General features: G+C 39.1%; 2 protein-coding genes across 4 annotated transcripts in view; one reads left to right on the top strand and one right to left on the bottom strand.

Annotated features, from left to right (window-relative positions):
• Positions 1 to 10,935, bottom strand: part of wu:fj29h11 (uncharacterized) — a 45,323-nt gene extending 34,388 nt beyond the window's left edge. The window contains exons 1-10 of one of the 3 annotated variants that reach the window (XM_017483221.2): positions 10,786 to 10,935; positions 10,466 to 10,621; positions 6,388 to 6,427; positions 5,658 to 5,930; positions 3,383 to 3,919; positions 2,647 to 3,086; positions 2,438 to 2,566; positions 1,377 to 1,574; positions 1,117 to 1,257; positions 772 to 1,032 (exon numbers count right to left, since the gene is read on the bottom strand). In XM_017483221.2, coding sequence (XP_017338710.1) covers positions 772 to 1,032; positions 1,117 to 1,257; positions 1,377 to 1,574; positions 2,438 to 2,566; positions 2,647 to 3,086; positions 3,383 to 3,919; positions 5,658 to 5,922 — 1,971 coding nt within the window. In that variant the 5' untranslated portion in view covers positions 5,923 to 5,930; positions 6,388 to 6,427; positions 10,466 to 10,621; positions 10,786 to 10,935. Of the gene's footprint in view, positions 1 to 771; positions 1,033 to 1,116; positions 1,258 to 1,376; positions 1,575 to 2,437; positions 2,567 to 2,646; positions 3,087 to 3,382; positions 3,920 to 5,657; positions 5,931 to 6,387; positions 10,622 to 10,785 lie in introns of all 3 variants that reach the window. The other 2 variants (XM_053684858.1, XM_053684859.1) reach the window with 2 other exon arrangements.
• Positions 10,936 to 15,148: 4,213 nt separating this feature from the next.
• On the top strand, positions 15,149 to 17,618 carry LOC108273753 (actin, cytoplasmic 1-like). The gene is made up of 4 exons (XM_053684860.1): positions 15,149 to 15,392; positions 15,716 to 15,951; positions 16,698 to 16,878; positions 16,970 to 17,618. Exons 1-4 carry the CDS (start codon positions 15,159 to 15,161, stop codon positions 17,135 to 17,137), a joined length of 819 nt encoding a protein of 272 aa, XP_053540835.1. The 5' UTR covers positions 15,149 to 15,158; the 3' UTR covers positions 17,138 to 17,618.
• The last annotated feature ends 5,588 nt before the right edge of the window (positions 17,619 to 23,206 follow it).

Here is a 23,206-nt window from a genome sequence, read left to right as displayed (position 1 = left end):
CCCAGAATTTATTTTATAAACAAACAGCATTAGGAAGACCATTAAGCTAAAGTTTTAGAAAAGTATAAGCAGGATTTGGTAATATTTCTCAACCATGACTTTTCGAAACCAGAAAACGTGGAAAAGTTCAATGGGGTGGAATAGTTATGCAACGCACTGTATATAATTCCAGACCACAAGCCATCTGTCGCTACCGTCTACCTCGTCCATCGGTAGAAAAAGAACCGCTGGCATAACAGTGGATCATTCTTACCACGGCATTGACACTGGCCTGGTAATGTGTGGTGAACTGGTACCATGAATATACTGTTTTTCTTGCCATATTTGGAAACATGGCATGAGCATCCCACGTATTAACCTGTATTCCTTTGCTACTGTGTTGAACACAGACAATTCCCCCATTCACTTATCAGCAGAAATTTTCCAAAGGCCAAACAAGCCCTTATCATCCTCATATGGTCCAAGAGCAAGCGGAAAGATAATATCGGACTATCATGAATAATAGACATTATAAAAACGCCCTAAGAGAACTCTGAAACATAACTCCAATTTCTCACGGAGGTCAGAGTATCATTTTTCAGAGTGAGCAGTGATAACAGAGAATGAGCTTCAATGCTACAGGACTTAGTACTGTATGGAGCACACCAGCCATGTGCAGTTTCCCTGACTTAAAAACAAGATACAGCTCTATTGAAATAACCTTTTAGTCCAAAGCAAAACTAACTACAGATCTGAAAAACAGACCATGTGTCTAAGCCTAAACTTGTTCACCTTGGTCATCCTTTCATTAAAGATGCCCTCGGAGTTAGTGAAGATCTCAAGGACGGCATCGGCAGCGGTCAAGCTCGCATATTTCTTCCTGAGCTCCAGGCTGCCAGAGGACGAGTAGCATGGCATTCCCTGTGCCGGCTCCAGTAAACTCTTTTTAATCTTCCATAGCCTGCTCGCTACCTCCTCCTCGATCTCCTTCTGAATGGCCTCTCTGGCTCTCTCCAAGCAAGCGTTCTCATACGAATATGCCTTCGACAATGTCTGAAAGAGAAACGAGAAGAGGAAGATTAAAATCGGACACCAATCATAGACTCTGAGCGCAAATACGCTGCCTCGCTGCCTTACCGAAATGGGCAGCCCAACACTCTGGATCCGGACTCCAAGTGCATATGGTGATTCACAGCTGTACTGATCTGCAAGGTACTGCATGAACTCGGCAAGGTCTACCTTCTGCTTGCTGTGCTTTTTCCTGAAGTTACGAAGACTCTACAGAAACATTAAGGATCAAACATGTTTGCCTTTTTTTTTTTTTTTGCTACAGGTTGGCAATAAACACAAATCTAAACAAAGAAACCAAACATAATGCAAATGATTAAAGTCCTTACCCTAAGAAGATCCACAGTCTCGATCTGGTGTATATCATCATCTTTGGTGTTGCTGTCTATCGTGAACAGCCGATGAACAAGCGGGATTTTACAGAGCGGGCCTAGGTGGAGCTCTTCAAATCGCTTCTTGTTCTTCATGCCAGCAATACCCTGACCCAGCTCATAGAGAGTGCACATGGAACAGGTCACCTCTATCGACTGACAGATAAAAGATCATTGGTCAGAAACAAAAAGCCACAACTATATAAGAGTTTCATATGTTATTGTTCAGTTTTCTCAGTAGACAGCTTTACATGAATATGTATTCATATTTGCTATCCATATGCAAGATCTCTAGCAAATAGATACTCACAGTCTAATCTATATGAAGTAGGGAAGAAGAGTGTTTAGATCTAGTGCAAACATGTAGCCAACAGCAGATAGAACAAACCCCTGGACTGCACAATTAGTTGCAAGTCAATAATATATGGCTATATATATATAGATAGATAGATAGATGTTTTGTTGACTGTGTTTAGTGCCTAAAGTGGACTGTCCAAATAAAGGGTTAGTTTAGTATTTTTTTTAGACATATGCATATGTATGGCAGTCTAGAAAAACCCATCCGAATGTCAAAAAAAAAGGACAAAATATGGGTTTTTCTGTCTATAATATTCTTTCATACCTCAAGCTTAAGAAGCCATGAATATATTTCACCAATTCTACTTAATGGAAATGTCTATGTTTAGTTTTTAATCTTGCCTAGGCTATCCTCTGCACAGAAGTTGGGTAAGAAGCCAGTTTATAGAACTGTAATAAATATAACTAAAAAAAAATGTCCAAATTTCACCATGTGAAGGGTTTTCTCACATTTGAACTGATTTACCTAAACACAAGAGGTGCCAAAGAGTGCCACATTTTAAAGTATTGATCACTGTTGCTATAGAAAATCAAATGAAGTAAAAATCTCACATTCTAATTAATTTGTCATTCGAACTATTCATGTATATTTAAAAGAGTCATCTGAATACCTCTATGTAATATGAACACACACTGCAGGCAAATTATTTAAAGCTCCTCACCTGAATGAAGAGGTTGATCTCTTTAACGGTGCGCTCGAGTTCCCTTATAGCAGGCAGCTGCCAATTAGATCTGATTCCCACTGCGTTCAAGGACGGCACTTGCAAAAGCATGCACACTTTGTTTATCACCTATAGAAACAAAACACTATCTAAAAAACCCAGTCACAGATCAAAAACATACTTCGGGCAAGATTTATGAAGACACAAACCTTCTCTATTGTGACGTGTTCCCCATCAGACGCGATGTCTCGGATGGTGTCCTCAGCGAGGATGTTCACGTCGTCTGGACTCGGCTTGTTCTTGCGCCTATTCACAGTCTCTTTCTTCTCGTTTGCCACCTCTAAGGCCTCTGCTGCACGAATGTTAGCTCCGTGCACCTCTCTCAGCTGGGCATAGTGGGCATTACGGAACACCAGGCTGCTTCCCTCTTGGCCAACTCTTACTTTCCTCTCCTCAGCTCGGGAGGGTCTGGTTCCGAGGGGTGGGAAGTCAATCAACGTTGTGAGACTAGAATCTGCAGGAGGTGGAGTAGCAGTGACCCGCCACACTGGAGAGTCGCTCTTGGAACGTACCACATCTTCAGCCACCCGGTGCGCGACCGGAGCACGCTGCGGGCTCGCCGTAGGTGTAGTGAGCCTCTTTACTGGTGCTGTTGAGTGAAAAAGCAAAGAAGCACGTGAAGAACGTGACTGAAAAGCTCATGTTCAAATTCACCGTCACTGCAGGTTCAATTTGCACAGCTTTGAACGTTTTCACTGTGGTCCTGCATTCATACTAATCAACCTTACTGTATCCCTGTATATAGAGGGAATGAAAGTACAATAAATGTAAATTAAATGAATTAGACACCAACTAGACACATGCAAATGAGATCACTTTGGCAATTACGCCACTCTGCGTTGTTTGAGTGCCAAAAATCATCAAAATTATGCTGACAGTACGTACTAGCAGGGCTTCCTTCTTCCTCTTGTGCAATAACCTGTGCTTGGCCAAAAGTTGCCTGCTGTGTGCTGGTCTGATTGTCGTACAGGGACATATACAGCCCCAGTGGCAGTATAGACCCAAAAAGTAGGAAGTAGCCATTCGTCAGCTGTGTAATGGAGGTTGCAGCAGCTGGGTAGATTCTGATAACCTCCTTAACCTTCTCAAGCAGCTCCTCTTGGGTCATCTCACCTTTGTTTTGCACTGACGCAGCACCAAAGCATATTCCAGAGCTGTTCTTGATTGCAGGAGGAGTTTCATTCAATGGTGCTGGTGCCGCAGGAGTAAGCCTGTGCAACTTGTGGAAGATGCTCTCATTTTCCACCAGCAAATCCTTCGACAGAGACTCGACGAAACTGGCGATTGAATCAAAGCCTAGGTTTGAAACAGTCAGGTTTCGCTTGTAGCGAAAAGCGTAGAACACGGCTAGTTTCTTGAGAGGGATGCCTTGTGGGTGCTCCTGAATTAGTTCCACCACTTCCTGTGATGTTCTGTCCTTGTCTACATTTTGAAGAGCATAAAGCAGCAGTGAGAAACTCATATTCGAGACACCAACAAAAATGCTATGTTTAAGTCACGAATTAAACACACACACACAAAATTTTATTTTTTGGGTTTGAGATCACGCGACCCTGAAGAAGGAGTAAGCGGTAGAAGATGGATGGATGAATGGATGGGTTTGAGATCACATGATGAATGAGATGATGGATCAAATTTCAGCTTTTATTTCCTGATACTGACATCTAGATGTGTTAAACAGCTTGGAACATTGCACCATTTGTGACACACCACCAATTTTTTAGGTGAGCAAAAGTATTGGAACAGACAGTCAAAGTAAATAACACTTAATATATGGTTGCATATCCCTTGCTTACAATAACTGCATCAAGCCAATGTCCCACTGACATCACCAAACTGTTGCATTCTTCTTTTGCGTCGCTTTTCCTGGTTTGTACCACAGCCTCTTTCAGTTGTTGTTTGTTTTGGGGGGGTTTCTCCTTTCAGTCTTCTCTTCAGGAGGTGAAATGCTGCTCAACTGGGTTAAGGTCTGGCGATTAACTTAGCCAGTTTAAAACCTTTCACTTTTTCCTCCTGATGAAAGTCATTGTTGTGTTGGTAGTGTGTTTTGGGTCATTGTCTTGCTGCATGATGAAGTTCCTCCCAATTAGAGTGGATGCATTTCTCTGATGGAAGACTATAAACTGTTTCTGTAAACTTCTGAATTCAAATTGTTGTACTGGCTATTTCTCAGCTTCAAAGTAGCTTGCTTTTCTCCCATAGACAGCTCTCTGGTCTTCATGTTGGTTTATCCTTTTTAACAACAAATGCAGTCTTCACAGGCAAAACCTAGGGTTCAGACCAAGATTAGACATTCAGAGCTATTCGTTCATTAAATGATCGACTTAACAGGGTGCACCTGAGCAGCAAGAAACACCTAGAAGTCACATGTTCCAATATTTTTGATAACTTGAAGAAATGAGTGGTGAAAGTAAATTCTCTTATACCATGTACTCTCTTATATTATGAACTGCTATCAAATACCTATGATGAATGTATTCATTTGATTACCTCTTTAAATAAGCTGATCAACTGCTATCCTTGATTATATTATGATGTATTTCCGTGTCAACATGACACAGGACTCCTTCTGTATTATGACTATGTGCTGTGTGTTTTGTTTAAATCTGTCTGACACCTGGACCAGTAGAAACCGTCCACGCACTGATTCTTATCAATGTGTATAAATACTCTTGTTTTGCATGAAATAAACGAGAAGTCAATGTGAACATTCATATGTGTCAGTGTGTGTGTTCGTTCGGACTCTCCAGGCGCGCCTGACTCTCTGTGGTAAACCACAACGTTAATAGTAGTTAATGGTAAAACAGGCTGGAAGGCATGACAGGCATAATCTGAGATTCCTGGGATACATGGAAATCCAACAAGTGGGTTCAAACAAAAGGCACCATGTTCTAAGTTGTTTAACACATCTAGATGTAAATATGAGGAAATGAAAACTGAAATTCTGACATCTCATAGTCATTTTTTGATCTCAAACCCAAATTTCTTTCAAAACAACAGAATTGGCCTTGCTGTTTCAATAATTTCGGAGGAGACTGTGTAAAGATCTGGAGCCTATCCTGAAACACCGGGCATGAGCTGGGAATAGTAGAAATGCTTAGACTGCATTAATGCTGCATGGCAGAACCTTTTTTGTCTGACTGAAGGAAGAGGGAAATACCTTCTTGGCAGCTTTGAGCCACTTCCACCTCCTCTCCAGTGTCCTGGGTGTGGCGTATGTGCTTCTTGTGGAAAACTATCCCATTCTTTACCACCAGATGCTCAGTCAAAGAGGCAATGAAATCGGAAATGTTGGCGAAGCCAACTTCTGACACGGTCAGGTTATGGCGATACTTCTGATTGTAGAACACAGCCAGCCTCGAGAGCGGGATTCCTTCAGCGTGACCTTCTAGGAGCCGTACGACTTTCTTACTGAGTTTACCCATTTTTTCATCTGCAAATAATAACATAATTAAGCGAAAGAAGATAAACTGAACTACAGAACTACAACTCTCAGGATTCAAGGAAATAACCTTCCTTCCTATTAAAAAAAAAAAACAAACCCTTACATTTCCACCCTAGCAGATAACTAAACAAGATTCAATTGAATTTGTTGCCTTGGAGTCACGTATTGATGAGAAGCGCTTTTAAAAGCTGAACACAAAATACTTTTTATCCCATAATGATAAATCAAACCAATAAATAAGCTCTCTTAGAATATCAGGATTCTCATGAGTAGTATAAAAGACTAATCTGATACTGTAAATAAACAAAAGCACAGAAAAAAAAGAAAGAAAAATCACTGATGTTCAAAATGTCAGAGTATATTTAGTAATGGGTAAATAAAGTCCAAAATTACAAATCCAAATGTATAAAGATCCATCAAAAATAAAATGTAAGCTCAGTCTTACCATAGGAGAGCAGTCACTGTAACAAGTCCAAGCCTAAGAACTGAGGATAAAATATGCCGGTTGTTTGTTTTATAGCACTCCACCTTTGTCAGCAACCAAATACACAGTCATGCACACAGACAGCCAATAAGAAGTTTCTTGTGCTTCATGATAAAAGGAAACAGAAAGCAATGTCCGACTGCAGCCGGCCCTTAACTTTCATTTTCAGAGAAACAGGGAGGAAAAATGTCAATTAAAAATGCCATTTTTGTTAGATTTAGCTGTTTTACATTCAAAAGGTCAGATATTAGAATATTATAAAAAATACTATCAGAGTTGTTAGCATGCAGGATGCACAGAGCGTGTAGAAAAGCAGAGCAAGCTTTAAGTTTCACTTTCCTGTTCTTGCTCTCAGCTGATCTATTCACTCTGTGCTGCTGGGGAAGTCACGTGACAGAGCCTCCTCAGAGCCGGATTACTCAGCCGAACACTCCCATATCCTGAAATACAAGCCTCAAACCTGGTGTGGCATGTTAAGCCTGCACCATTCTGCCACCGTTTCGCAGGGAGATGGAAATGTTTTCTTCTAGTTACGTAACCTACTGATACAGTGCTCTAGATAAGTATTCACACCCCTTGAACTTTTGCACATTTTGCAGCGTTACAGCTCCTTCAGAGTCACCCTTGGCCTATTAGTTGCTTGTGTGACCAACACCCTCCTTACTCGTTCACTGAATTTGAATGGATGCCACCTCTAGAATCACAATTGTCTGTCCATGTTTAAATAATTTATTAAATGGTGCCCTGTGGTATGGGTTTATAAGTAAGGAACTTCTTGATACTGCAACTCCTTGTTCTGTTTGTTTAGGTACGTTCCCGAACAAACTCGGGGGTTTTCCAGGGACAGGTATATTTATACTGAAAAATATCTATTATCTATTTTTTGCACAAATGTAGACTCCATTCAACTGATAAGGTGAATATTAATGACAAATGGTTGCACCAGAACTACTTTAATGGTTTCAGAAATGAAAACTGGAAATGAAAACTTAAGCAATTTGTATGCAGTAGTATGATTTGATCAGATTTATGACATATAATCCAATTAAGTCAATTTAAGTCCCAGGTTGTATAGAACCGGTCTCCATTTCAAGGGAGTACACTTTCTTTTTTAGTCAATTGAAAGCTATGCTCTGGTGCTTGTGTCTAAAATAGCCATTGCTAATGTGCCTTAAACCAGTGCTTCACATAATCTGGTTTGTGAAGCATGACTAAGGTGTCCATGTTTGTTTATTTTTCAGTGATAGAAATCACAACCACCATTATCAAAGCTATTATATTATATATTATAAGCACTGAATTCTTATACTCATTGGCCTATTTGAGTGGAAATTGGAATTGTGCTGGTTTAATACAAAGCTCCATAATTCAAAAACAAATAAGGCTATAAATAATGCCAACTTGGAACTAATGTCTTCTGATGGTAGAAACTGCAGGAATAAACAGCTTTCTATAAATAGCCTATATAAAAAGCCAAAATACAGGGTTTCCCAAAAGTCTCCATACATAGGGGAAATTAACAATTTTTTTTTTTTCAGCAAAATGTCTTCCATTGACTTAGTTTATAATATAATATTGAAATCATTCTCATGGCTGGATCAGGAATCTGTCACAACATTGCGATGGACTTTTACAGGAAATGTGGTGAGCACATGACACATGACACTATTGCCAAACTTATTAAACAAATTCAAAAGACTGGAAGTGTTGCAGTCCGACCAAGAAGTGGACGTCCACCAACATCCACTGACGAAGGCACAACCGACATGATGCTGGCAAACACAGTCCCCTATATTTGAAAACGTTTGGGACACTCTGTATTATTGTACATACTTCAATAATTTGATTTGTGTTGGAAAAATTGGATTGTTGGATGTAAATAAATCGATATCGATGGGTCCATGGAATTTATTTTAGAATTAAAGGGCTCCGTGGCTGTACAACATTTTGAGAACCCCTCGCCTTAAGACACTACTGTTCTGCATCATGGCTATAATCAGAATTGTAGCTGACCATGATTAACTGGTCAGCTATACAGTCGTGTCTTTTCACATAAATAATATGAATTCTAACAGAACATGGCAGCGAATAAAGATGTTCTTTTATATATATACATATATAGTCAAAATGCTGCACCATCGTAATTAAATCATATTCTATGTCAAAAGATTTTATCCAAAAGCTTACATATAAACTAGCTGAAACCGTTTTAATGTGTAACACAGTAATATTTAGTTATACTGAGTTATAAACTAGCCCCTAATAACACTGACCTAAGATGTGAGCTATTTTTTGCCATGTTATAACTGACTTATTGTAGCCTCAGTAATAAGTTGTACGTATTTAAGTCATTACTTGTGTCATGTATTAATAAGCAGATTTAATTATAATTAACCTTTTTTTTTCATTCTCATTTAGTTACATGTTTTATGTTGATTAATTGCTCTTTATTAAAACTAATGTGCATTATTACACTATTAGTACTCATGACAGAATGTGCGGCTCTGTGTATGATTAATCAACAGCCCAAATGATATAACTGCGATGGTTCTCCTATCAAGTACATCAAAATGGAGGACCAGTAATATTCTAATGTGCACTATTCAGTACCTCATAAACGTGTGTGTCTGGGTGGGCAGCGAGGACGAAGAAGTCTGTAAAAGGATTTGGAGTTGTAAAATACGTATTAGCGTACTGGATTTTGGAGGTGGAAACCAAAACCTTCTTCAAGTGTTCATACAACCAGGATTTTCTTTTCAGTGCAATGCACTTCCAGATATTGGAGGATTTCATGTTTTTTTGTTTGTTTGTTTTTTTTTACTTTAATTTTTTTCTCTGTGCGATATTTGTGGTTGAAGATTATCTGAATGACCTGAAACCAGAAACAGACTTGTAGTCATTAATTCTGGAGAGGTTTTTAGCTATTTAAAGAGCTTTACTGCTGTTAAACAGATTTTGACCAGCATGCTTCTATGTCATCGTTCAAATCGAAGGTGATAAGGGACCTCCTTGTCTTGTCATTAATGCAAATTTCTCTGAAAGAACTCCATTGGTCCTTACTCTTGCATTTGGTTGATTGTATATTTTTTTTAACTAATTTAATTAACCTTTGATTAAAACAATATGCTTCACAAGTTTCAAAAATGAAGGGCCATAAGACCCTGTCAAATGCTTTTTCAGCATCTAATCTTTTAATTAACATTTTAATTAACATCAGCATCTAATGTTTTAATTAACATTTGTTTCTTAGTTTTAGTTGCATAATCAATAAGACTGAGTCTTAATTATTGTTGGTATTATATCAGCAAGTCTAGCAGTGATTATTAATCAGAAGTGAAGAACTTCTGATCGACATTTAACAAAGATCTAGGTCTATAAGATGAACATTGTATGGGGTCTTTCCCTTCCTTTTGGTATTACGGTTATAATGGATGAGTTGCACGTCTATAGCCACTCATCCTTATCTATAATCCAATTAAAAACCTCACACAATATTGACGGCAACCAATTATTAAATTCTTTATAAAAATCCATTTGTGAATCCATCACTACCTGGACATTTTACTGTTTAACTTTTGTTTTCATAACTGTTAAAATCTCGTCTTCTGTTATTGGAGAGGGTGACGCTTTATTTTGTTGACTTGTAACTGTAGGAAGATTCGAAAAGTTCAAATAATTTCATATCCTGACTTCAGGTTACTGTCAGTGCAGAGTTTTGCATATTCTCCCTGTAGGTTTCCTCCAGGTTCTCTGGGGGTTTTTCACACCGCCCCCCCCACACACACACAACAGGGGGTGGATTCGTAGCGATAAATTGTGCCAGGTGTGAATGAGTGTGTGTATATGTGGACACGATGCCGAGCGATGAACTGGAGTCCCATGGTCACGCTCAGTATCCTGGATAGACTCCAGATTCAAACCAGGACCAGGATAAAGTGTTTACTTAAGATGAACGAATGAGATACAGTAGATATGTTGTACAGGACGACACTGAACAGGATAAGGACGGCTCTGGTCCTGGACCAGTACTGTAGTGTACCTGATGTTGTTGCATGGTAAGAAGTCACACGTCCATGTGAAGAGGAAGATGCCAAGCGTCTGTATCCTAATGCTTCTGATCACAGCACTCAGTGTGAGTGTGAACTGCGGCTCAGCACTTTCTCTCTCACTTCTCTTAACAGTCTCTGGGTCAGTCCTCATTGTTCAGTGAGTGTGTGAGTGAGACAAGTAATGGATTAATAGGTTGCACAGGACAATATAGCAGACAAGAAGATCTTTGGCTGGGGGAGTTCAACTGTGTGTATTCAGGTTAATAATAATAATAATAATAATAATAATAATAATAATAATAATAATCACCCGCTAGGTAATAACTTCCTCATGCAGATCAACGTATACACACTGTTTTCTATCACTGTAATAAAACATTACGCGCTAAATTTCTCCCTCCAACTGGGTTTGTCCCTACACCGAGCTCGTCTGTATCCTCCGCACATATTTGTACTCATCCTGCAAGAGAAAAAGCAAGTCTCAAGATTTAACACGCACTGCTGCCCCCTAGAGTATTGGAGTATCAAACATTCCAAAACACAAGCAAAATTATATTGCATTAAACTGAAACATGAATTCAAAGTTTTTTTAATCGCGCACAAAATCGTTTTCCTTGGTTATATTACTTTGTTTTTTGTGATCTCGGACATTTTATGCTCATGTTTTCTTTTTTTTTTCTTTTTTTTTTTTACGCTAACGCTGTTTTCTTTCTACATTCTCCGCATGCTTTTCCAAACTGTTGTTCGAGTTTCATGTAAATGAGGGCGGGCTTTAGCGCCACCATTGGTCCACTACAGCTCCTCCTCTAGCCAATCAATCGAAGAGTTGACGTCACGCCACTGCGATTCATGGCTTTGTTTTGACGTGTGAAGAACGATGGATAACCGTCAGGCAGCAAATCCCATTTTAACATAAATATATAGTTATTGGGTGACAGAAGACATGTCTGTTTTGTGGACTTCGGCGACATGAGCGGCCGTAGGTGACTACATGTAGGCGTGTCCAGTGACGCGATAAAGTTCAGAAAAGTTCAACTTTATGCAAATTGGAGCGACTTTATGCAGGGACTACCAATGAGATTGAAGACAGCAGAGCGCACGTGATCCGTAGCCTGCTTAACATTTCTGATCTGCTCATTCATATGTCTTATATGAAACCACTTGGTAAGAGGCTCCAAGAAGAAGAGCTGAACTGTATTGTATTAATTATAATGTGCATATGATATCTGTGTTTTGTTTTCTGTGCATATAGTGTTTTGATTATATTTAATGCCACTGTAGTAATTTGTTGGTTTCTAATTGCTGTTTATTTACTGAAAATCCTTTTTACAGGTTTTGCACCAGTATTTTACAGTAAAATGGCTGTAGTTATGGAAAAATGCTGATATATATAGGATGCAGCAATACTTAAAAAAATTATTATTCATTACATCTCTGGCAACCACAGCTGCCAGAATTTACCATAAAATACACTGTAAAATGATAATGTACAGTAACATCACATATTTAATGGTAATATATTTAAAACAGTGTTTATTTGTTAATGTAAAAAGTTTGCCTGTTAATTTTACACCAAAAATCTGGCTATATATATATATATATATATATATATATATATATATATATATATATATATATATATATATATATATAATCACATATATCAAAATGTGCAAAGATTTAGATAAAATAGGAAGTGCTGTACAAAGGAAATGGAAACTGGTTATCCAGACCGTTCTGGACTCAGTTTCTTCCTCATGGTGCGTTAAATTGACCAACTTGGAACTTGGAGAATTTCTACATTGTAAGTATATGTGAAACCCATGAGAAATGCTTAGAATGTGTTGTAAGAAAAGACACTTGAGACATGAGTGTTGAACAAAAAAAAGATACTTTATTGATCATTTGTTTTTATGCGTTACACACTCACTCACTCACTCACACACACACTCACACACTCACTTACACACTCACTCACACACTCATTCACTCACACACACTCACTTTACCCATAATAGTTCCAGTCATGTCTTAACCACATTACAGTACCATATCACTTCGCTGAGTTAACTGAACTAATGGAAAAGTTAGCCTACTGTCCACCACAGCACGCACAGCTCACAACAAACAAAATGACAGAAAACTACGATTTTCCAGAAATAAGTAAGGAATAATTGACTCCGGGATGTTGAATTGTTAGAAAAATAATGAACACCTGAAATGTAAGGGCCACTCCGCTTCACACCGCATTACCACCTCGGGTGTGCATTATTTTTCTAATAAATCAACGGACCAGAGTCAATTATTCCTTACATCTACCACAATACAACATTTTTTGTCCAATAAATAAATGGAATTATATTTTGAGCTTTAGATAAATGTTGACATATGCACCCTAAAAGCACAAGTAGTTCCTGTCTGCCCAAAGCTACTATGGTGTAGAACCACTACTGGTAATTAAGACAAGGTGCACCACCATCTTGCTCCGACCAAAGTGACTTAAATGCACTTGATGTCACAATTACAAACTTCCCTAACTCATTAATCCACTCCTCCGTCCAACAATAAAATAAAAACACCTACTGCATGCGATGCCAAGAAGAATCAGAAGTGCAAACCTCGTGCCGGGTTGTAATCATAGGAAAAATAAATGAAGGAATAAGTGACTTGATCAAACAAAATTTATTTTTGTATTACATTTTTCCTTCATATATTATTTTCTGTATTTAAATTTACTTTAATTCTTTTTAACTTGTATTTATTTATTCTTTTATTTATTTTTTCCATCTATTTTTATATTTACTTATTTATGCGTTCATTTATTTGTATATTTATTATTCCTGCATGTATTTATTTACAAATTTATTTATTTATACATTTATTGATTGTCACCCTTGTCCCTTGCGCACAGAGATTCTCAGAATCTTCTGATGATATTATGTACCGAGAGCATTAGATATTTATAGTCTTCACAATGTTACCTTGAGGAACATTATTCTGAAATAGTTCCACAATTTGTAGACGCAGTTTTTCACAGATTAGTGAGCCTCTTCCCATCTTTACTTCTGAAAGACTCTGGCTCTCTAATTAACCTCCCGATTAACTCCCAGCTCTTTCGTTTTTATTATCACTTACTTTTCCAGCCTGTTGTTGCCCAGTCGCACCTTTGAGACGTGTTGTCAACGAAAGTTGACTCTCGTGTTGGGGGCAAGAAAAAAATTAAGAGTCTTTTTGTACCTGCCTCAGCAAAATATTCGCAGAAATTTTAAGCAAACGAGTTTAAGTATCAAAATAACGGCAGACCTTAGTGAAGAGCTAAATGGCGGCCACCAGGCACGGCATCAAAGCGATTAACTGTTTTATCCAAATCTACATGATTCGCCTGTTCAATGTTCAGTACTACAGTGTCCGAGAGTCTCTCCTGACTCATGGTGTTTGTCATGTATGTTTTCAGTCGACGCAAGCGAGAAAAATTTCTTTCACACGAAGCAGTGTTCATCGGCACAGTCAAGAATAACTCCAAGAGGTTGCCAACGTTTACTAGACTGTGGACTAGCTTTGACTCTTTGAACAGTGACAGTCATTGTTCTAAACTCACTTCTCCAGTTGACATAGCATTGAAAAGTGACAATTCTGCATTCGTCTCCTCTTCTGGAAATCCATAAACGACAAATAAATGTCAGGTCCACTTTAGGATGTGATTAAGTGCAATCAAAGTGTTAATGTTATTTTCCTGAAATCGCTCACAGATCTCTTTAATAGTGCTTGTTCAGTACGCTGAAATGCAATTCCTTGTAATAGTCCTGAGCTGAGGCTGAATTTGGTCCAGGCTTTGGTTGTCTGGTTGTTTGGTTGTCCATGGAGGCATGGACGTTGCGGGCCTCAGTAGTTGCTCTTATCGCACAACTTGACTGTGAACTCCCAAAGCTGCTGAAAGTGATGATTAGTTCTCATTGCTAAAAGAGCAGAGATTGTGGAAGATGCTAGGCTTTTCACACTGGCATAATTTAAGGTGGATTACTGTAATGCTTTGGACAGCACATTGAACTGTATGAGAATTTGTCGCATCAAAATGCAAGGGAACAAAAAGTGAAAATCAGTCACAGATGTCAGCAGACTACTTGCCTGTCCCCCGACTCACACATCGTTTTCAGAAATTTCACTAAGAGTGTCAATGATAGTCTCAAAGTTATAAAGTATGGCCTTGAGAACCTCTGCATGGCAGCTCCAGCTTGTGTTGCTTAGAGATTTCAGTGTGGCAGATTTACATGAAAAGTCACTGCTCCGTTCTCGCAAAGACTCAGAAACTGTATGTCGTTTTGCTGACCCCTCGATGAAGTTATAAAGAGATTGAACATTGGTCAGCATGTGTCTCACAGCTGTATTGGTGCGACAGACATCCACAATGCAGAGGTTGAGAATATGCGAGTGACAATGGACATACATCGCCAGTGGATTTTCTCTTAAAATGCGTGTAGATACACCACGGCAGGTTCCTCGCATACTCGCTGCACCATCGTATTGTGCTCTCAAATTGCAGATATTAAGATTAAAGCTTGTCAGTACATTCTGAAGGGTTTTGGGTTTGAAAAGAATTTATTTACACTGCTAATTTGTATTGTTTTTCCTTCAGTATGGCAAATCTTTTCTTTAAAATGATTGTCTTGCTTTTTACAGGGTGTGATGGTGGGTATGGGACAGAAGGACAGCTACGTTGGTGATGAGGCTCAGAGCAAAGGAGGTATCCTGACTCTGAAGTACCCCATTGAGCACGGTATTGTCACCAACTGGGATGACATGGAGAAGATCTGGCATCATACCTTCTACAACAAGCTGCGCGTCTCCCCTGAGGAGCACCCCGTCCTGCTTACTGAGGCTCCCCTGAACCCCAAAGCCAACAGAGAAAAGATGACCCAGGTTGGTTTAATGTTTGAAACGACGTGAATCTGCCTTTCGGTTGACCTTTTTAAACCTATTACTCTTCTCCTTAAGTTCATCCAACTCATTCACTTTATCCAGGCTTTATCTCCTCTGAACTCCTGAGTTTCTCATCTGTTGGAACCAGCAGGTTATTTCTTTCCCTGCCAGGTCTTTCTGCACTTTGTTTTGTTTGCAGTCTTTGTTTACACACCCCTCTCTCGCTCCATTTCTGACTTGTCTTTGTTTGAACTAACCGCATGGCCTGTAGCGACAACCTAATAGAACAAAACGGGGATTAAACCTTCATTTTCTCATTTCAGATCATGTTCGAGACCTTCAACAACCCAGCCATGTACGTTGTCGTCCGGGCCGTTCTGTCCCTGTATGCCTCCGGTCGTACTACTTGTATTGTGATGGACTCTGGTGATGGTGTGACCCACACTGTGCCCATCTACAAAGATTATGCCCTCCCTCATGCCACCCTCAGTCTGGACCTGGCTGGCCTTTACCTGACTGACTACCTCATGAAGATCCTGACTGAGAGAGGCTACCCTCAGTCTGGACCTGGCTGGCCTTTACCTGACTGACTACCTCATGAAGATCCTGACCGAGAGAGGCTACGGCTTCACTGCCACAGCCGAGAGAGAAATTGTCCGTGACATCAAGGAGATGCTCTTCTAAGTTTCCACTGACTTCTAGCAGGAGTTGAGCACTGCTGCCTCTTCTTCCTCTCTGGAGAAGAGCTACGAGCTGCCTGACTGACAGGTCGTCACCATTGGCGACGAAAGGTTCGGGTGCCCTGAGGCTCTCTTCCAGCCATCTTTCCTGCGTAAGAAGTTAACAAGCGCTGTATTTAGTGCAAATATACTGTTTACTGTGTCGTGGAAATTAGACAACACTCGCAGACTCTCAGGTGAAAAGGTTTATTACAGAAGGATGAATGCAGGATAGAAGAAAGCAGGATAAAATAATTAGAGCGCTCTTAGGCGTTTGTGCTGAACATCACCTATATATATGAAGTGCAGGGCACGATACATTTCTATGTACCCATAAGGAGCAGTTTGAGGCAGTTCAAACAGGCTTTGTTTCAGGGTCGAACCCTTAACAGAAAAACGTGCTTGTGTCTCTGTAAGCAGATAAATATTCTGTACTAATCTAAATGACATGACATGACCTTCTTTGACGTTATCCTCTGATGAACATGAACAGAACAAGAACAACAAAACTATTACAAAGTAAAAATGAATAATTTCCATCACAAGTGCTTCTGGAGACCTTGTCTAATACTGTATTGATCTTCAGTATGGAGTCCTGTGGAATCCACAACACCACCTTCAACTCCATCGTGAAGTGCGATATGGATATCCGTAAGGATCTGTATGCCTTCACTGTACTGTCCGGTGGTACCACCATGTACCCTGACATTGCAGACAGGATGCAGAAGGAAATCACATCCCTGGCCCCTAACACAATGAAAATTAAGGTGAGCTTGGTTTATCCATCACGGGTGGCTAATGAATGAAAATGCAGGTGAATGCTTTAATGTGAGACTAATGCTGGTCTTGTCTTTGCAGATCACTGCCCCATCTGATAGCATCATCTTCCATTGCATCATCTTCCAGCAGATGTGGATCAGCAAGCAGGTGTACGATGAGTCTGGACCCTCCAAAGTCCACTGCAAATGCTTCCAAACAGACTGTTACCACTTCACGCCGACTCAGTCTGCGCAGAGAAAAACCTGAAACGACAACATTGGCATGGCTTTTGGTATTTTTGACGCTTGACTCAGGATCTAAAAACTGGAACGGTGAAGGTGACTGCAACATTTTTCGGCAAATAAGTATCCCCGGAGTTCTACAATGCACATGAGGACTCAAAGTACTTTTTTATTTTTTATTTTATGCTTTATAGTCATGCCAAATGTTCATTAAATGCATTGCTCAGAAACGCATTTGCCTCTATGAACAATGTAGTATTGCTTATATGTAAGTTATGTAACGGAAAACGATGTCTGGGTTTTTATATTTTCAGCCTTATTCTTGGTCCTTTTGTTTTCTTTGTGTTACAGAATGGAAATACAAAGCGTTACCTTTTCAAAATGTAGTTCCATTCCCCTTGGGCAAACATAAAAGCTGTATGGAACACGGTGGTGCCGGACACGCGGTGGGGCCAACCTGTACACTGACTTAATTCAATTCCAATAAAAGTGCACGTGTAAGATGACATCGCTTTTGTCTAGAGTCTTTTATGAGTTTTTAAAAAGGTGAACAAGAAGCAAGTGCTGATGAAAGTCAGTGGTTCAGTTGATCACAGTGGTGATGCTGTAGCTCTAGTGTTCAGACTGAAATGAACTGCTATAAAACCTCATTGTGTCCACATTACAGATTCTGTATTGATATATGGTATGAAATATGATTTATTTGATCAATTTTATTTTGTCACTATGTTCCATGGAAAATGCAGGGGCATCACTCCCAGGAACAATTAAACTGTCCAGATTAAGTCTTAATATTTTTGTACTGAGTGTACATTAATGCTTCATTCAAACGGTTGCTGTCAAAGTATTTTACTTTAGAATCCTTTTGTTCTTTCAATCACAAAAAATACTTTGAAGAGACGCCCTTGTGTTGAATGATTACTGAATACGTGGTTCAAAAAGCAGGTTTCACTGGCTGATAAACTAGTTGGTTTACTCATATTAATGAACAGATTAGCTGTGTTGGGTTCATGAAAAGGATTTTACAGCAGATGGCTGTACTGACATCATCACCATCATCATCACCACCACACACACACACACACGTCATTAATAATCATATTATTAATATTAACTATTATTATTGTTGATGTTGATATTCATTTCATGTTGATGATCATCCATGATGGATGGATAGATGGATGTACACCATAATTAGTAATAATAAACAGCAAATAATAAATAAATCAGTAATATTACATAAAAAAGTAAGTCCAGAATAATCATCAGAAAACTTTCAAATAAACAATAATATGTAAATCTGACTGAACCGCAAGCTTTGCTGGCTGTCGTCATTCTTAGCAGCCATCGTGCTGTTAAATTCTGTATTTTATAATACTGCAGCACCTACATGCGCAAGAGTTGAGCAATGATTAGAGCAATTGGCAACAAAATATCATTTCAACCGAAGTAAGCCCTACATGGAACACCGGTTTTGGGTTAGACTGGGAAGAATTAGTGCCTGGTGGGACATGTTTGTCAATGAAGTTGTTCCTGAGGAATGGCGACCGAAATTTCAGGTGTCCAGATAGGCCCTGGTCCACCTCAGCAAAATACTACGTCCGTTTGGGGAAGGCGAGACGTCTGAAGGCACGGTTTGAGGTTCTGAGGAGGGCCATGGACATAAACATGAAGGACCTTCCGTTTGTTATTTATGCTTGTTTTGTACCTAACAGCTATTGAGAGAACGGACAGAACGGCTGAGAGAACGGACAACGAGACCACGGGAAACGAGTGAGACGTGTTGATAAGGTTTCTTGACCCATAAGCCATTTGAGCAGCCTACATTTAGAGCAGCATACAGCAGCCTACATTTTAAAAAAGCCTATCCCTTACGGCTTCATTACATAACGAGTGTGACCTATGCATCTGTTTTTACCATGATGTATTGTTTATGTTTTTACTGCAGTGTACTAATGGTACAAATAAATTCAATTATTTGAATTGGCATTGTGTTTGATTAAATGCATGCTAGCATACATGCTAGCCTCGATTATCCATATTTATACAGAAAAAAAACAACAAAAAAACATGACACGGAATATAGAATGATTAGAAAGTAATAAACACGATGTTTTAAAAAATAGCATATACTCAAACAAAAATATCAAGGTAAATATCAAAATTGTACCACAAACACAAAAGTCATAAATGATGTTTTAATTAAATTAGCATGAATACAAGCACAAAATATTGCAGGATATTTTGCTTCTCCAACCTACATCGGCACTGCTAGCTTACAAATTCAAACTATAAAATTGATTAAAAGATCTATCAGCAAGACAGTAAATAACCCGTACTGGTACCAGGAATGCATCCCACATGGAGGTTCCGTTGGTAACAATGTTCTTTATATTGACTAACATTAACCAATCATACCTAGTTCCCCTTTTTGTACGTCCAATCACAATCTTCCACACGTATTCCGATTACGTAATTTCCCATTATCTCCATGAACCTAAGTTTACTCATTTGGTACTGATCTAAACTCCCCTTATCTCTTGCTTCAGTCCATCATCGTTTTTGTCTGTATATATACTGTAGGGTCTAGGGTCTCTCTTTTCTAGCGGTTAGGTCCTTATCTGCTTTTGAGCTATTTCTACCTCGAGCAACAGACTTTTCTCTTGTCAGGGATGCGTGAGCATTCTTTTTTTTCCAGTTTCATTTTTATTGAACATTTCTACTGAACATTTCTGCTAAACATTTCTGTTGAACTGAACATTTCTGCTGAACATTTCTGTAGAATATTTCTACTGAACATTTCTGCTGAACATTTCTGCTGAACATTTCTGCTAAACATTTCTGTTGAACTGAACATTTCTGCTGAACATTTCTGTAGAATATTTCTACTGAACATTTCTGCTGAACATTTCTGCTGAACATTTCTGCTAAACATTTCTGTTGAACTGAACATTTCTGCTGAACATTTCTGTAGAATATTTCTACTGAACATTTCTGTTGAACATTTCTGCTGAACTAAACATTACTACTGAACATTTCTGCTGAACATTACTACTGAACATTTCTGCTGAACATTTCTGTAGAATATTTCTGCTGAACATTACTGCTGAACATTTCTGTAGAATATTTCTGCTGAACATTTCTACTGAACATTTCTGCTGAACATTTCTGCTGAACATTTCTGCTGAACATTTCTACTGAACATTTCTGCTGAACTGAATATTTCTGCTGAACTAAACATTTCTGCTGAACATTTCTACTGAACATTACTGCTGAACATTTCTGCTGAACTAAACATTTCTGCTGAACATTTCTACTGAACATTACTGCTGAATATTTCTGCTGAACTTAACATTACTGCTGAACATTTCTGTAGAATATTTCTGCTGAACATTTCTGCTGAACACTTCTGCTGAACTGAACATTACTGCTGAACATTTCTGTAGAATATTTCTGCTGAACATTTCTACTGAACTAAACATTTCTGCTGAACATTTCTGCTGAACTGAACATTACTGCTGAACATTTCTGTAGAATATTTCTGCTGAACTGAACATTTCTGCTGAACATTTCTGCTGAACTGAACATTACTGCTGAACATTTCTGTAGAATATTTCTGCTGAACTGAACATTTCTGCTGAACATTTCTGCTGAACTGAACATTACTGCTGAACATTTCTGTAGAATATTTCTGCTGAACTGAACATTTCTGCTGAACATTTCTACTGAACTTAACATTACTGCTGAACATTTCTGCTGAACTAAACATTACTGCTGAACATTTCTGCTGAACATTACTGCTGAACATTTCTGCTGAACTGAACATTACTGCTGAACATTTCTGTAGAATATTTCTGCTGAACATTTCTGTAGAATATTTCTGTAGAATATTTCTGCTGAACTGAACATTTCTGCTGAACTGAACATTTCTGCTGAACATTTCTGCTGAACTGAACATTTCTGCTGAACATTTCTGCTGAACATTTCTGCTGAACTAAACATTACTGCTGAACATTTCTGTAGAATATTTCTACTGAACATTACTGCTGAACATTTCTGCTGAACTAAACATTTCTGCTGAAAATTTCCGCTGAACACATCTACCAAACATGTCTGCTGAACATCACCTTTTCTCTTCTCTCCTCCACTCCCTTTCCCAAATATTCCATTGAGAAGAAAAAGGAAAACAAATTGAGCAACACACAGCAGTAAACATTCAGAGTTTTTTTTTCTTTTTATACTAAGGAAAACAAAATTAAAAGTGAGCATTCTAATGCGTATCTGCACGGTGCAGTTGTACCCCTTTTTAGTTGGCCATCTCTTCTATCTTTGCTCCTTGTGCTTGTAACTTATTCTATATTTTACGCGCTCTTCTAAATTAGACATATGGTCAGTCATCAACCCTGGGCCTTCCGAGGCGAACCCTGGATCTCCAAAGACAGTTGATACACACGAAACCCACTCTCACACTTTCCCCACATTTCTGCAGGTGTTCCTCCTATAAGTGCATTGCAAACTTCACAATGGCCTTTATGTTAATAATAGTAATGTGCTCAATACACACACTGTGAAACTTTATTCTGTAAAAGCAAAGAGAAATGTTTATTTTTTTTATTAATGTTAAACGTTAAAAACCTAAATTTCATGTGTGTGTGTGTGTGTTTGTGTGTGTGAAATTTTCCCCTGCGCCTGGGTACTTCCATCTTCAACAGTCCATCTCTCAGAACTTCCTCATTCTCATGACAGTGTGCTCTTACGCAACCACCACATCGTCTAGTGCAGGAGTGTTCAATGTTATGCGCAGAGGGCCGGTGTGGGTGCAGGTCAAGCAGTCAAGCAGGAGCCACACCTGATTCCACCTATTTAGTCAGCTGATCTTGAGCTTTCAGTAGACTCAGGTGTGGCTTCTGCTTGGTTTATAATGCACCACACATTCTCAATCGGAAACAGGTCAGGACTGCAGGGAGGCCATGCTAGCACCCGCACGCTCTGCTTACGCAACCATGCGCTTGTAATCCGGGCAGAATGTGGTTTGGCGTTGTCCTGCTCTGGATGGCAGCGTATGTTGCTCCAAAATGTGTACATATCTTTCTGCATTAACGATGCCCTCACAGATGTGCAAGTTACCCATGACATGGACACTGACACACCCGCATACCATGACAGACGCTGGCTTTTAGACCTGACGCTGATAACAGCTTGGATGGTCCTTTTCCTCTTTGGCCCAGAGAACATGATGGCTGTTTTGTCCAAAAACTATTTAAATGTTGACTCGTTGGACCACAAAACACGATTCCAATGTACTACTGTTCATCTCAGATGAGACCGAGCCCAGAGAAGTCGGCGGCACTTCTGGACATTGTTGATGTATGGATTTTGCTTTGCATAGTAAAGCATTAACTTGCATCTGTGGATGCAGCGGCGAATGGTGTTGACTGACAGAGGTTTACCAAAGTATTATGTCAGGATATCCATTACAGACTCGTGACAGTTTTTAAGACGGTGACATCTGAGGGATCGGAGATCACGTGCATTCAATAGTGATTTTCAGCCTCGCCCTTTACGCACCGAGATTTGACCGGATTCCTCGAATCTTTTAATTATATTGTGTCTCGTAGAAGGTGAAATGCTCAAGATCCTACCGATTTGTCTTTGGGGAATGTTGTTCTCATAGTGTTGGATTATTCGCTGACGCATCTGTTGGCAGATTGGCGAGCCTCGACCCATCCTTGCTCTTGAATGACTAGGCGTTTTTTGGAGGTTCCTTATATACTATGATTAGACGATTACCTCACCTGTTTCACATCACCTTCTTATTTCAACTCGTCACATCGCTATTAGTCCTAAATTGCCCTTGTCCCAACTTTTTTGGAACATGTTGCATGCATCAATTTCAAAATAAACGTTTACCCTTCAAAAAACTATGCAGTTGATTAGATAAAACTAAGTGTGGGCACAACTTAAAAAGGTGTGTTGGAATGAAATATAAAATAAATGCAAACTAATATAGAAGTATGTTTTAAAATGACTAGATTTTTCCCTTCAAACTAATAGACTTAATAAAATGGATGTCACTAGTGGGTCCCCACAGTAT

The sequence above is a fragment of the Ictalurus punctatus genome, chromosome 13, assembly GCF_001660625.3.
Source record: "Ictalurus punctatus breed USDA103 chromosome 13, Coco_2.0, whole genome shotgun sequence".
NCBI lineage: Eukaryota > Metazoa > Chordata > Actinopteri > Siluriformes > Ictaluridae > Ictalurus > Ictalurus punctatus.
Note: the sequence above shows the minus strand (reverse complement) of the source record. Positions and strands in the feature narration are given on the sequence as shown.

Coding starts and splice junctions, on each gene's coding strand:
- LOC108273753 (XM_053684860.1), top strand. CDS start 15,159: ATGGTGGGTATGGGACAGAAGGACAGCTACGTTGGTGATGAGGCTCAG. Junction 15,393..15,715: donor ACAGAGAAAAGATGACCCAG/GTTGGTTTAATG, acceptor TTCTCATTTCAG/ATCATGTTCGAGACCTTCAA. Junction 16,879..16,969: donor CTAACACAATGAAAATTAAG/GTGAGCTTGGTT, acceptor TTGTCTTTGCAG/ATCACTGCCCCATCTGATAG.